The sequence below is a fragment of the Miniopterus schreibersii genome (genome assembly GCF_964146895.1).
Source record: "Miniopterus schreibersii genome assembly, chromosome: X".
Taxonomy (NCBI): Eukaryota; Metazoa; Chordata; class Mammalia; order Chiroptera; family Miniopteridae; genus Miniopterus; species Miniopterus schreibersii.
This window is the reverse complement of record NC_138104.1, coordinates 97,131,693-97,147,198: the sequence shown is the minus strand read 5'-3', so window position 1 is coordinate 97,147,198 and position 15,506 is coordinate 97,131,693. Positions and strand designations below refer to the sequence as shown.

The 15,506-nt window shown below is 37.5% G+C and overlaps 1 protein-coding gene across 3 annotated transcripts in view; it reads right to left on the bottom strand.

The window, feature by feature from the left end:
• The window catches only part of ADGRG2 (adhesion G protein-coupled receptor G2), a 99,899-nt gene that overhangs the window by 60,447 nt on the left and 23,946 nt on the right, over window positions 1–15,506 (bottom strand). For all 3 annotated transcript variants that reach the window (XM_081126594.1, XM_081126595.1, XM_081126593.1), the window contains exons 2-3: window positions 9,989–10,033; window positions 1,122–1,237 (exon numbers count right to left, since the gene is read on the bottom strand). In XM_081126594.1, coding sequence (XP_080982720.1) covers window positions 1,122–1,236 — 115 coding nt within the window. In that variant the 5' untranslated portion in view covers window position 1,237; window positions 9,989–10,033. The remainder of the gene's footprint in view (window positions 1–1,121; window positions 1,238–9,988; window positions 10,034–15,506) is intronic.

Here is a 15,506-nt window from a genome sequence, read left to right as displayed (position 1 = left end):
TTAGATATGACAGCAAAAGCACAGGCAACAAAGTAAAAATAGATAAGTTGGGCTTCATCAAAATTAAAAATGTTTGTGCATCAAAGGACATTATTAAGAGAGTGAAAAGACAACCCACAGAATAGGAGAAAATATTTGCAAATCATAGATCTGATGAAGGATTAATATCCAGAATACATAAAGAACTCCTAAAACTCATCAACACCAGAAAAACCAACAACTCAATTTAAAAATGGGCCAAAGATTTGAAGACATTTCTCCAAAGAAGATATACAAATGACCAATAAGCACATGAAAGATGTTCAACATCACTAATCATTAAGGAAGTGCAAGTCAAAACCACAATGAGATACCATTTCACATCCATTATCAAGACAACAGAAAATAACAAGTGATGGTGAAGATATAGAGAAACTGGAATCCTTGAGCCTTGCTGGTAGAAATGTAAAATGGTGCAGCCACTGTAGGAAACAGTTTGGCAGATCCTCAAAAAGTAAAACATAGAACTACCATATAACCCAGCAATTCCACTGCTTGGTATATATACCCAAAAGAATTGAAAGCAGGGACTCAAACAGATATTTGTACACCAATGTTCAAAGCATTATTTACAATAGCCAAAAGATGGAAATAACCCAAATGTCCATCAACAGTGAGTAGATAAAATGTGGAGTATTATTCAGCCTTTAAAAAGAATGAAATTTTGATAGGTGCTACAACATGGATGAACATCAGAAACATTATACCAAGTGAAAGAAGTCAGACACAAAAGAACAAATATTGTATGATTCCATTTATATGGCAAATTCATAGCAAAAGAAAGAACAGAGGTTATCAGAGGCTGGGGAGAATGGGGAGCTATTGTTTAATGGGTACAGAGTTTCTGTTTGAGATGATGAAAACGTTCTGGAAATTAACAGTCATGATGGTTGCAAAAAATTGCAAATATATTTAATGCCAGTGAATTGTACACTTAAAAATATTTAAAATAGTAAGTTTTATGTTTTTTGTTTTTTTTTTTACCAAAGTAAGAAATTCCTAAATGAACACACAAGGGGGTGTGCGAGCACACACACATGCACACACACACATACCCCAATGAAGGAGAATAGGTATCTTACCTTCCAGGGATGTAACCAGAACAACATGAACACAAATGACAAGAAATATCTTGAACATCAGTAAAAGTTCTTCAGGTCTGCCAACATGGCCACACTGCCCGCCAGAGAAAAACATCCTGGAATAAATTAAGGGGAAAATATCATCACAGCTTGCCATAATCACAACACAGCAATACCCAAAGGTCAGTTCCTCAACCAAGGCAAACTTCAGTCCTGCTTCCTTTAAATTACTGTAGCTTCAGATAATTGGCAATGCCAGATGGGCACTGGCTACAAAAAGCAAAACCCAATGTTTATTATGGGAGGACCACCCAGTGGGATATTCTGTTATGTTTAAAATGACAAGCAAGGTCACCATACAAATTTATGGAAATCATCAATACATGCAAAATATTAAGGAGAAATTAAAAACACAAAACACTGCGTATATAATTATTACCGCCATATAAAAACTAGTTTAAAACTATGCTAAGAATCAGAAGGGCCCACAGAATCTCACAAATAATCTCTTGTTTATGTCTTAGATTGTAAAAGGATGGGTACATTGCATTTCCTCTTAATTACATATTAGTTCATTATCATTGATTGCATTTTTTGTAGTCAGGGCAGAGTTAACATTATTTAAAAAGCAAAGTTGATATCAGAACTGAATTTAAAAACCTCATTTACTGGTCATTTATTCAATCATTCAACAAATATTTATTGAATGCTAACATACATGAGATGAGATGTGAGGGCTGAATAGCAGTTAACTAGATGAGATATATGTGGTGGAGGTGGGACAGGCGCTTGGGGGAGCTAGGTATACAGAATTAGAATTGCAAGTGCTAAGATTATGTCTGGTCCTCTCACAGCAGGGGGGGCAATGAGAGCCCAAGGAGAAGACTTCCTCTATATGGCCACAAGGGAAATGGCTGGGACAGGTCAGGCTGTGTGTCCTCAGCAGGTAGAGCTACAGGCCACAGGGCACCCATGAACCCAGCCAACTCTGCAACTTCTGGCAAACTAAAATAGAGTGTATGTGCAGTGGTGAAGACTAAAGAGATGAGTTCATAAGTCCTGGCCACTCAATGTCTGAGTGACATTGGACAGGTTATGTTCAATGGCCCAGATTCCCCATTTAGCAAATTGTGATAAGAGCACCAAACCACCTGATAGTGTTGCTGTGATGAGTAAATAAGAGATCTTCCCACAATAGCTGGTATCATTAAGGCACTATAAATGTTAGCTGTACTCTTCACTCATTCAGTCAAATAATATCTATTTTGTACCTAGTGTGCAGGGTTAGGTAGTGCAGGGATTATGGGATTACAGGAATGAGGGCAAAGAAAGATGGGGATAAATCACAAATTCTCAGTCTCAAAGAGAAGCAGGCAATCTTTAAGAATCCTGTAATGTAATAGCCATCACCAGTATGGTGAGGGGGGGGCAGGGAGGTGATTCTTTCCTCGTCTTAGACCAGGAGGTGAATCCTACTCCTTCCAAAGAGGGCTTACATTTTAAAAATCAATAAATTGTATTATATATTAATGATATATACATTAATGTACTGTAAACTGCCTCTGGTCTGTCACTCCTCTTCAGCACTTTATCCTCTCTCTGTTCATAATGGCATAATATTGACCCTCTCAAATGGGTCACTCAAAAGAGAATGCTAATATAGTTGTGCAAAAATGTAGCAATGTCTCTCTGGAGGAAAATTTAAGTGTCTGCTACAGCTACACACAATATTGATGAATCTCAGAAATATAATGTTAGATAAAGGAGCCAGACATAAAAGAATGCATATTGTACATGATTCCATTTGTATGAGGAACAAAAGCAGGCAAAACTAATTGATGGAGTAAGAAGTTGGGAGAGCAGTTATCCTTGGAAGCAGGGAGAGGGTGTGAAAGTTAGGAGTGGGCACAAGGGGGCTTCTGTTACATGGGTGTGTTCAGTCCCTGAAATTCACTGAATTGTACACTTATATGTATATCATAAAAAGCTTCATTTAAAAATTTAAAAATTTATATTTTATTTCTGAACTCAGTTTCCCTCCAAAAGCATTGCTCTTTTTTAAAAGCTCTATTTAGTGAACTAAACCTCTATAAAAGCCTCTCCTATACAAATGCTTTAAACTCAGTTCTACCTGGAATTCATAAAGCTGACTTAGAAGATTTACTGCACAAGTAATTTTAGTTCTGGAAGAAATATCAGAGCAGAATATTTCTGGAATGGAACTCAGAATTCACCTGGCCTGAAACCCACATTCTACATATGAAGAAAGAGTCCCAGCATGCTCTAGGAGATGGGTTTGGTCATGTCATTTGGCTGCTTTGGTGGGACTCCTACCACCTTGCCAGCCTCCTGAGAATTTGTCTCCTTGGGGTGGGGGGAAGAAACATCTATGTGTGAGAGAACACTGATCGGTTGCCTTCTCTACATGCCCTGACCAGGGATTGAACCCGCAACCTAGGTATGTGCCCTGACCGGGAATTGAACCTGAAACCTTTGGTATATGGGATGATGCTCCAGTGAACTGAGCCATATTGGCCAGGGCTGCAAACATTATTCTTGAGTTTTGCCAATTCCTAGGGTAGGACCTAAGTGGTATACAAAATATGGTCAGTTAAATTAGTCATGGTACACAGTGACTAGTTATTGTGGGCTAGAGCTTGGGACTCTGATCAAAATAAACCATGTTTTTCACAAGAGAGCTTGTACTCAACTCCCAAATGAGGGCAGGAAAGGCCAGAATGAAGGGTAATTCCAGCAATCACCCTGAAAAGAGAATATGGGTCAAGAAGAACTTAGTACAGACCAGGCATCATTGAAAAGATTGCTTTCAGTTGTTAATCCTGGAATGTTTCCTCAAAGCTGAATATACACTTCCTAGCAAGAGAAGTTTTATGGTATTTGAAGTATTATAGCTCCTTTCGTCTTTTGCATAAACTAGAGAACATCCTGTTAGGTCATAAGGTCGCTAGGATCTTTGATCAAAGAGGGAAATCTGTGGATTTTTAAACTCTTACTCGTTATACATAAAAATCATTTTAATCCTTTTCAGCTGGAACTTTTCTTCATCTTCTGGTACTAGTTGGGCTAATTCAATGCTATTAAGGTCATCATTAAAAATTATTTGAATGGGTACTGGTTCTTAACAATTTTCAAAGTGCTAAGGATAGCTGGTGAGATAGCATCAATTACAAAGAAAACTATCTGCTAGCATTTAAACAGTAAAATCTAGACCTTGACACTAGACAATTTCTTATTAAGGGTTACCCAGGTTCCCCTTGGTCCAGGGCCCCTTTTATGGTTGTGGACTTAGATGTAAGTGGCAACCTCTAGGGTTGTATAGTGCAGAAGCTAAATGACTGTATGCCATGGCCCCACTTGTACCACTTTAAGAAATTGTTCTAGATCTCTTTGATTTTATTTTAAATAGTATAACTATCATATTTTTAAAAAATCCATATCATCAGTGCAAGCTTGAATGGCAATAAGTGATAAATCTATCTTTATATAGATATAGAATAAATAGTAAGATTAAAAGGGGGAAATAGTTTGATACCACTGTAGGACAGGTCTGGGTGAGATTTATTCTCTGTTACCTCTGGTTAACTGGAATACATTGATTATATCATGGCTGCTATGATGAATGCAATGATAAATATTTTTTTACTTGAATAAGACATATGATAATTGTTCCCTAAGTTTTCTAGAAAACTTTATGCCTTTGAGATATTTACATGGAGTCATAAGTGTTGGCTAACAAGACAAGCACAAAGGGAAATTTAAAAGGGAGGTACTGAAGAGGTTCTCAGTTCAGATAAAGCAAGAACTAAAGGGTGAAAAAGCTATTGACTTGGATCATTCAACTGTCAAAGAAGTCAGAGAAACTCAGGGTTATTTTGGATTTTTTTAATAGAGTCTTTGGTTATATGTTTAATTACTTTTTAAAAAGAATCAGGAAACTTAGTAAAAGCTTAATTAAATTTCAATTGAGCTCTTAAGACCCTGATACAGCAAATATCTCAGAAAAAAATGTTTTCAGTGTTCCAGGAATATGGTTTAGGTTAGATTATTTGGACCAAATCTTCTGCTAAAGACAATAAAATATTTAAAAAGTATTTTTTTAAACATATCAAAGAGTTGACAAGACAGAAAAGAATCATCAAGTCAAAGATGAAGCTAAAGCAGGAACTCAGAGAAGTAATATATGCAAAGGAGCTGCTTTTTCCTGAGGGTATAGGTCTATTGAGGCAAACTTGAGCTCTTTAAAGAGGGGTATGACTAGAGAAGGGCCAGAGAGAGGACCTATAAAGCATGAGACACAGGCCAAAGACCCCAATTGCCCAGAGCTAAGGGTGGTACTATATATTAGTAAATCCAAATGAACTGACCATATAAAACATTAATAATATCTTACAGAGATAAGTGAAACATGATAGAATAAAAATATGACAACTATATTATATAATATAGGAAATAATATATCTCAATTAGGAAATGAAAAAATAGAATTAGTCCTCCAAAATCCTTATATTATCCTAGTTCAGTAGACACTGTAATTTCTGTAGTAGCTACTAAAAAATAGAAGTGAAGTATATAACTGCCTAACTAGTGGAGGAGGGGAAATGGTTTTTAGAATATTTAGTTAATCTGAAAGAAAGGACGAAAAATAAAGAATGGTTAGGAAAAATAGAAGATGGTAATTTAAACACAATACAAATCAATGCTTCACTAAATATAAATGGATCAAATGATTTAATTAAAAGGCAAAGATTATCAGACTAGAAAAATTTAAAAATCCAACTATATATGCTACATATGCTATTTACAAGGGTACAACTAGAACATGATACAGAAAGTTTGAAAATAAAAGGATGAAAAAGATATGCAATGTCAATACTAATTTTAAAAAAATCAATGTTTATACTAATATCAGACAAATTATACTTTAAAGCAAAGCAAAAAAGCATTACCTATAAATCAAATGGTTCATTCATAAAATGTTCAATTCAATAGGAAGACCGAACAAATTTACATGTGAATGCAACTAATAATATAGCCTCAAATACACAAAGCAGTTATTTTTTACAGAAATCTAGGAGAAATAGAAGAAATTCACAATCATATTGAAAGATATTCACACATCTGTATCAGCAATAGATAAAATTCAAATAAGAAAGTCACTAAGGATATAGAATATTCCAATATTTAACCAACTTGACTTAGAGACCATAGAGTGCATAATCATTTCAAGTGCACATGGAATATTTATGAAAGCCAACAAGGCCAAAAAGAAAAGTCTCAGAAATATTTTACAAAATTGGAAAAAGGAAAGGAGAATGTTCTTTGACCACAACACAATTGTTATTTAACAAATAACTTATGTGTCAAAGAAGTAGTCATAACAAATATTAGAAAACATTTGACTTAATCTATAATAACACCACCATATATCAAAACATGGGGCTAAAGCTAAAGATCTTTAGAGGGAAATTTATATTTTAAATGTACATATTAGAAAGAGAGAAAAGCTTAAAATTAATAAGTCAAGCTCCTTCTCGAGAAGTTTGAAAAAGAACAGCAAAATAAACCCAAAGAATGAGAAGAAAGGAAATAATAAAAATAAAAGCATGAAATAATGATATAGTAAAAATATAAAACAAAAGTTATTAACAAAGCCAAGATTGATCTTTGTAAAGACAATTCTGGCAAAATTAGGAGGGGGGGAGGAAGGAGGGAAAGAGGGTGAGGAAAAGAAAGAGTGTAAACAAATAACCAATAGAAAGAATTTAAAAAGCAACATAACTGAAGGTGCTATAAACATAAAAATGATAAAAGTATCTTAGGGACAATTTTATCATTATTATTATTTTTTAATCCTCCCCAGAGGGTATTTTTTCCATTGCTTTTCAGAGAGAGTGGTAGGGAGAGACAGAGTGGTAGGGAGAGAGAGAAAGAAAAACATCGATGTGAGAAAGACACATCGATTGGTTGCCTCCCGCACGCGCCCCGACTGGGACCCAGATTGAGCCTGCAACTGAGATACGTGCCCTTGGCAGGAATCGAACCCAGGACCCTTCAGTTCGTGGGCCGACACTCTAACCACTGAGCAAAACTAGCTAGGGCAGGGACAACTTTATTAATGTTGAAAATCTAGATAGAAATGGGCAAATTCTTAGAAAAAAAATAAATAACTTACCAAGAAGGAACTAAGAAGAAAGAATAAACCTGAATAAACATATAATCATTAAAAGTCTCAAGAATTTTCCCACAAGGAAAACTCCAGACCCAGATATTTTCACTGGTACTTCTATCAAATAAGAACTCCAATCTCACAAGAATGCAAAACCTAGCGAAAGAGCATAGCCTAACTCATTTTTACCAGGCTAGCATAACCCTGGTGCCAAAACCTGACAAGGAAAGTCCTCACAGTTTTACCCATTTTATAAATCAAGTGAGACTATTTACAAAATTCTCTGGAATGCTCACAAAAATGTCTAGCAGCAACTTTGAATCCTGTAAATTGGGGTAATTTGAATAAATATAGGACAAAATGAATTATTTTGAACTTCAGCAACAACATTTTTTGAAGATAAAGTCACCAAGAACTAAAGCCAACAATGCTGTAGTAAGATAAACTGTATCCCGTATACAGAAACAAACAAACAAATAAAAACACAAAATCCCCACAAAACAATGTCCTAAACATGACAGAACAGAAACTGGGTTAACTGGTAAGTGCTGAATATGAACTCCCAAATGGCAGCTTTGTGTGTCATTTGTCATAGCACAAAGTAAAATCAATGGTGAACTAGACAGGATGATTGTAATATGAAGCTTTCACATCTCTAGAAGCAAATGGAAGGAAAATGATTTGTTTGGTCTTTACAGTGCAAAATGATTTTCTTAATAAGCATTAAGTGCTTTCTAATGAAAAAAAGTAGTTTTACTCAATAAAACAAGTGAATCAATATCAGGTGTGCAAGAAGGAAATGATGCACTTTAAGTAAAGAAATACTCATACAACCTTATGAAAATTGTTATATTTTCCAACTCCCTTACTCATCTCCAAATGTCTCCACTGTCCTGCCTGCAGTCTACCATCCTCTTAATTACCCATGTGTGAATTACTCAAGGCAAACTGAAAGTCTACTTTATCTCTCTCCCTTCACTCTTCAGGATCCTCTCCCAATGTTCATATTAAATATATTCAACAACACAAACAAGCAGAATAGCATAGGGTACAAGAGCATGGATGGTGGAGCTATATGCCTGCCTCAAATACAAGCTCCACCACTTACAGTATACCCCTGGCCTGTTCCTCACCCTCTCTGGACCTAAATTCTTCATCTGAAAAAGTGGAGGTAATGATTGGATCTACCTCAGACGGTTCCTGTAGAAATGAAATTAGGTAATATATTGAAGGTCTTAGTATAGTCAAAAAGTGTTAGCTATTAATACAAGTATAATTAGAAGACAAATTTATAGTACACTCCTGGGCTAAATGTAAATAGATTTTGGAATTATTTTCTGCAGTCATTCATCTAGTTTACAAATATTTATTGAGGTTCTATTACATGAAAGGTATTATGCTACAGACTCAAGATACAATAAACAAGACAGATGTCTCTCCTGTGTGCAAGAGCTCACAGCCACCACTTAGATTAATTGACCATTGGTATAGCCAAATAGTGATTTTAAAAAAACAACAACTTTAGATTCATCTTGGCCTGAAACCAAAAAAAGGTACCAGAACACAATATCTTCTTCTATATAGACTTGGTATCCACCTCATCCTAACTCCCACAGCATGCAACTCCACCCACAGCAAGCACTCAAAAAAGATTTTAAAATTGATTTGTTTCCGAATCTGTTGCTACACAACAATTCTATCAGTACGTAGAGAGAGAAAAAGGAGACTCTCCTTAAAAGCATCCTCAAGATGTTGATCTGCACTGGGGAGATGGGAGCAGGAATAGGGCAGAAGTGCATGGTTTATCTCATCAGGAGATCACATTTGAGAGGAAATGAGGTATGTACTAAGGAAAGCAAATCACCCACCAATATTGAGCCCTTTATTGCTTCTGTCATTACACCATGCCAACTCCTGTTTCAAGTCCCAGCTTGGACATTTACTAGCTGTGTGACCCTGCACAGGTATTTTAACATTGTTTATAGCAATAACTTATGAGCATTTATTATAACTATGTGTTTTATGAACTAAATTATAATAGGATAATTATAATTTATAATAATTATAATAAGTATTTGTGTTGTTATAAGATTTCTGTTATTTATACCAGTGAAGTCCCAGAAATAACCACTACTTATGAGTCTTAAAGGAAACAGGGAGTGCACGTCAGTGGCTTCAGAATTTCTTTGTAGAAGGGAGTTGGGAGCAGAAATCTGGTTGGAAGAGGCCTTTGGAAGCTGCATGCACACAACATCTTAGGTAAGAGAAAGAACAATTCAGTGGTCTATTTCAAAACAGAAGAACTGTTGGAAATAAGGAAGCCAGTCCAGGGAGAAAGAAAGGTGAAACAGTGAAACAAAATCCCAGAGTTCTACATAAATGATCACTCTCCTCCAGATTTTACTGCACCATGTCATTTTAAAATCTGTACCCATAAAAACAATGGGATTACAGAGAAGAAACGGTTCAACAGTAGAATCTCCAAGGAAAAGAAAATGTCTGAAGAGAAGAAGGCTCCGAGTGGGTGGGAGTGAGGAGTTCAAAACAAAACAAACAAAAAAGAATAGAGCAGCTAAGGGGGTAGGGATGTGGAATGAAGGGGGGCAATTTGAAAGGGAAAAAAAACAACCACCAAACATTCATTATTTCTACATTATCACTTAGAAATAGCCTCACTCACCTGACAGGCAGTTCAGAAGAAAAGATGGAGAAACTCTGCACAAATCTGAAAATGAAAAAAGAAACGAAAAAAAATTAGATCAATGGAAAGTGGACCTTCTTGGTACCACAATGCTTCAGTACTACAGTCAGCCCATCGGGCTGAGGCTTCTACAGACCCCCCTCTGTATACCAAGTCTTGAACTTGGCAGCAGAGTTACAAAAGAAATGGAGGATGAAAACCCTGCTCTTAAGGAACATATTATAAATTGGAAAACAAGCCAAAGCCAGTTTGGGAGCTGACCTTGTTAAGTAGCATTGTATTACTGCTCAGTCTCAGGCTTCATTAACAGCATCATAGGGACACTGGACAATGACATGATTAGATCTGGGGAGGGGTAGCCCTTTAGAGACCATGCTTTGTTAGATATTTCTTCATGTTTTTGTGACTTAACTTTTCTAGAACCTAAACTCCTTGATTTTAAGGTTTGGGTCATTTATGTCAGTTGTGCTTCCAAGGCCAGAGGCAGAATTCTTTCTCCACAAAGGGACTAAATAAACAACTCTCTATTGGTGGTTAAGTTTGGTTCAGAGTTAAGGCAGGGGCACTGGCAATGACAAGAGTGAGGGACAAGGCAGCTGCATGCTTGAGAAAGGAAACAGTGTGCCCAGCCAAGGCACTGTTGACAACATGACTTGTATTTTTCAGAATATTCCATCATGCTGTACTTCAAAACCAAAACATTGGTACAGCTATTAGCTCAAAGGTGATAGTCACATCACACAATGGTGTTCTTTCACGTGAAATAAAGACATAATGATTTTTAAATCAAGACTTGCAAGAAGAAACAATCTATAGGGTGATCTTGGAACCAAGTGACCTGGCTTCAGTCAATAGACTGATATGACAGACGTTCAATGCTCAAGGAGGAATCCAGAATATGAATTCAAAGAAGAAATAAGGAGTCATGGTGAGTTTCTATTGATCACGATGTGTTCTTTAAGAGGAAAATAAGGAGTAGTTCTTAATAAATTAAAGCCCAATATGTCAGAGAAACTTCATTAAGCAATGTTTAAAGAAGACAAAAATGAAAGCCAAGCATGTTGTCCTGTCCTAGGATTAACAAATTACAAACACATGTCCCAGTGCTCAGTGTAGAATGAATGTAGAATTAACAACTGAAAAACATGAAAATAATCAAACAAACTAATCAATTGTGACTTGATTAACAGAAGTAATTTCACTCTACATTTGTGTGAATAAGGATTTTCTACAGAGATTTTTGATGAAATTTCACAACTAAAGCACATTGCCTCTTCTGAAACCTTATTAATAACCACAAAAAAAAACCACACTTAATGTTTCCCAGTAATCCAGTTTATTAATAACACGAGATGCTCTTTGCTCCTTTGGAGCCCTTTCAAGTAGAAAAATAGGACAAGTAACGATGAAATGTTTTGCCCTCTGAATGAAAAAATTTTAAAAGCTTAATAATATCCAAAGCTGGAGAGAGCATGTGGGGAAATGAACCCTTGCATACACAATTGGTATAAATGTAAACTTTGAGAGAATAGTTTAGCTATGTTTTGAAATTTTAAATGTGTATACATTTTGATCCAGAATTCTAATTGCAGAGATTGTCCCTACAGAAATATTGATGCATATACACAAAAGTATACAAACACTGTCATTGCAACTTTGTGTGAGGGGGAAAGAAAGCCTAAGTATCCATCAGTAGATGAATAGTTAAATAAATGATGGTGTATCCAACACTATGGAATGTTATGCAGTGCTTTAAAAAAATAAAGTTGGTCTATATGTATTGACATATAGAGATTGTCAATACATATAAGTCAAGTGAAAAAAATCAAGTTTCTTAAAATATATCTCATACCCTTTGGGACAGTATGGATGGACCTGGAGAAAATTAATCTAAGCGAAATAAGCCAGGCAGAGAAAGACAAATATCACATGATCTCGCGTATATGTGGAATCTAAAGAACATAATAATCTGATGAACAAAATAGATTCAGTGACATAGAAGCACGGGACAGATTGACGAACCTCAGAGGAAAGGTGGGGGTGGGGGGTGGGGAGAGATTAACGAAAGAATTTCTGTGCATGTATGCATAACCCAGGGACACAGACAATAGTGCGGTGAGGGACTGGGGCGGGGAGTGGGGGCGGGGAGTGGGGGCGGGGTGGAAGGGGTCAATGGGGAGAAAAGGGGACATCTGTAATATTTTGAACAATAAATATATATGAGGATACGTTAAACAAAACTATATATCTGTATACTTATTTATATAGTAACAAGTGTGCATGCATCCAAAAAGGCCTTGAAGGAAACCCATGAAGCCTCCACGGATAGCAGTGTGCTGGAGAAGAGGACGAAGCACAATATTTACTCCGCAGAAGTGGGTTCATGTATTACTTACTACAATTAAATATATTTCTTCCACCAAAGAAATGCAGAATGAAGGGAGAGCCAAGCCATTCAGGCTCTCCAAACACAGCTCCTAAATCAAGCTCAGAGGGAGGCTAACTGGGAGGTAATGCCATCACTTGCTCAGCTGGATGCCATCTCCCTTGGCCCTGCTCTAACCTAATTAGAAAGGCCCCATTGAAAGCCCAAGGATTTCTGGTGTCAGAGCCAAAAAACCAGGTTCCCAGCCAGGGAGCAGGAACTCACTTGAATAAGTTGTGCAAAAGAATGTCAAAAGCAATGATGTGAGAATGTCTGACGGACACAGAGGCCTAAACTTAATTAAAGAACTGCACATCCTTCAGCCTCCAGGTGCCTCCTTGCCACTATCGCCGCTACACTCCCACCGTCCTGTATCTCCTAGAAAAACTAAACAGGAATCAGGATCCAATCAACACCAGCACTCCAGTAACAAAACATAGTCACTGCCAATGTTTGGGCTTCTTACATCATTAAAAGAAAAGGGCAAGTCAAAAAAGGAACCATATGGACTTATGTAAGACATGGCAAGGAACAGAGAAGCTTCTCAGAGAAGAACGGCAAACTAACCAATTGCTAGGATTAACTGAAACCTCCCACAGTTGCCGACTGCCCCAAACCATGACATCAGGGAGGCTGGAAATGCATCCAATTTCCTCTATTTACCAAGCTGGCTAAAACCCAGGGCAATACCAGCGTGACCAGAAAAGAAAGGGGGGAGGCAAGCAGACCGTATAAGTGGTTTGGGTGGAAAGGAAATTAAATATGTATGTATTTAGATTTCTCCAGTGCAGAGGAAGCTCTCAGAAAGGCTGCATCCAAGAATCAGAACTCCTGTGCTCATAGGCTGCTCAGCTACAGGGCCCACATATCCTGGGGATAATGAACGAAACAATGAGCAAAATACACAGGTAACAGCAGCCCCAGGCAGTTGTCCCACTGCCTTGGAGTAATGTGATGCAGCCCCAGGATCAACCAAAACCAAACCAAACCAAACAAACCCATGCAGCACTTCATTTAGAATCTAATGATTAATTAGTGGCCCAGATTGAGGAGCAGAGTCTCTCCTAGTTCCTGGCAATAACACCGACACCATAGAAGAAAGGACCAGAAGAAAATGAGGCCTTGAGAAATTGGGAATGGGGACAGGAATACGCAGAGAAGCTTCTCCAGTAGGAAAAGCAAATGCATAGATAGAAATGATGGTGAAGGTTAGGCTTGTGGGCATATACAAGAAATAGTGATATGTAGAGTGGTAAGTATGCCATTGAGGAACAAGTAAAAGTGGTCCTAGAACCTTGTGGTGGCCCCATTACTAAGGAGACTCTGCCTACTAGGACCTTTACCTGCACAGACTGGTTTGTTCAGTTCAGGATGTCATGGTTCATGAGGAATTAAATTGTGAGATTGCTCTGGAAAACTCTAAAGTTAATTTATTCAAGAAACGTTTACTGAATGACTACTATGTACCCAAAAGCATGGCCACTCTGTGTGGTTGTACAGGTTGCACCCTGCACAAAGGTACTTGGCCAAGAGGACCATTAGAGCTGCATCCAGAATGCCAGGCTTTCTGGAAGTGCCATATGAACCAGCTGTGAGCTCTGTCACAGGTATAACGGGAGCTCTGAGGAATAGCACCTAATCCAGTGTAGGGAAATGGATCCAGGAAATTTTGCCCAAGGAGGTAACAGTCATGCTGCTTTCTAAAGGATGCGCAATTCCCTTTGTGTGAAGAAATGGAAAAGAGCATTCCAAAGAGAGGAAATGGCTTAAACCAAGACATAGAGCCAAAGACTGGCATTAAGTGGGCATGACAGTTTGATGTTGCTGAAGCATAAAGAGCAAAACAGAGACTGGCCAGAAGGGACCACGGAGATATGGAGCAGAAACCTGATGGAATGTATTAGAAATATAGTCTGTGAACAGACTGGGAAAAATCCACATTGCATGTCCAGATGTAGGTTGTGGTGGATTATGAATAATATCCATTAGGTATACAAGGCACTCACAGAAAGATGGCAACTAGGTGTTCTCCATCTTTACTGTGGGTGGAGATGGTGTCTAAAAGGTGGTTTAGACCATAGCCCAAGGTATTTATTAAATAGCAAGAAGAATGTGCTGGTATTGATCATTGTTATGTTATAGAAGTGACTGAGAGGGCTTTTGGAATTGCTTTCTGAAACATTGAAAAGATGACGTATTAGTCACTGGTGAGGCTGCATGCTGAGGTGGAATGAACCAGGCCAGGAAAAACAGCTGGTGGACTTCTTGCTATTTTTCTGCAGCACTGAGAGCTTCCTTTTTTCTTCTCCCCTTTCTCCTGTCTTCTCTTTTCCCTTCTTCTACTCTCCTTCATCCTACATTTTCCATCTTTTCCTTCCCTCCCCTAACCTAGCTTGAGACTTGCCAAACATATTTCAGGGACTAGAATGTTGCTGGTTACCTCTACGCAGAGCTGAAGAAGAGGGAACAGTATTAAAGACCACATGGTGAGAAACCCACCTTCAAATGACTCCTTAATCACCAGACCCAACCCTCTGGGTGAGGCAACCACAGCCCTCCACCCAGGTTGGTGGAAATAAAGGTGTTTCAAAATGGCATGACGTTCTTTAGCAAGTAAATAATCATCACCTTAAAAGTAAATGCATATGCAAGGACATACCAATTAATTCTTCTTCAAAGCATTATAAAAAACGCCACATACTTGATTTTTTTAAATGCAAGTCTTACGTTAAGCTGTGTTCATACAAAGTGAACTAGAGGTGAACTTTCTTCCATTTGTATGAAAACACTTCACCAGGAAAACGGAATTTAGATAATTACTGCAACCTTAAATCAACCTCCATTTCCATGCCTGATATTTTTCTAATTAACTCTTAACTTCTCTTTCCACTGAGTAGCAACAAATGCTAAGCATTTTCCTCTATTTAAACTATGTTTTGACATTGTATTTTCAATAATGAAACAAAATATGACTAAAAATACATAGATGCCTGGCTAACGTTGTTCAGTGGTTGAGCATTGACCCATGAATCAAGAGGTCACCAGTTCGATTCCCAGTCAGGGCACATGCCT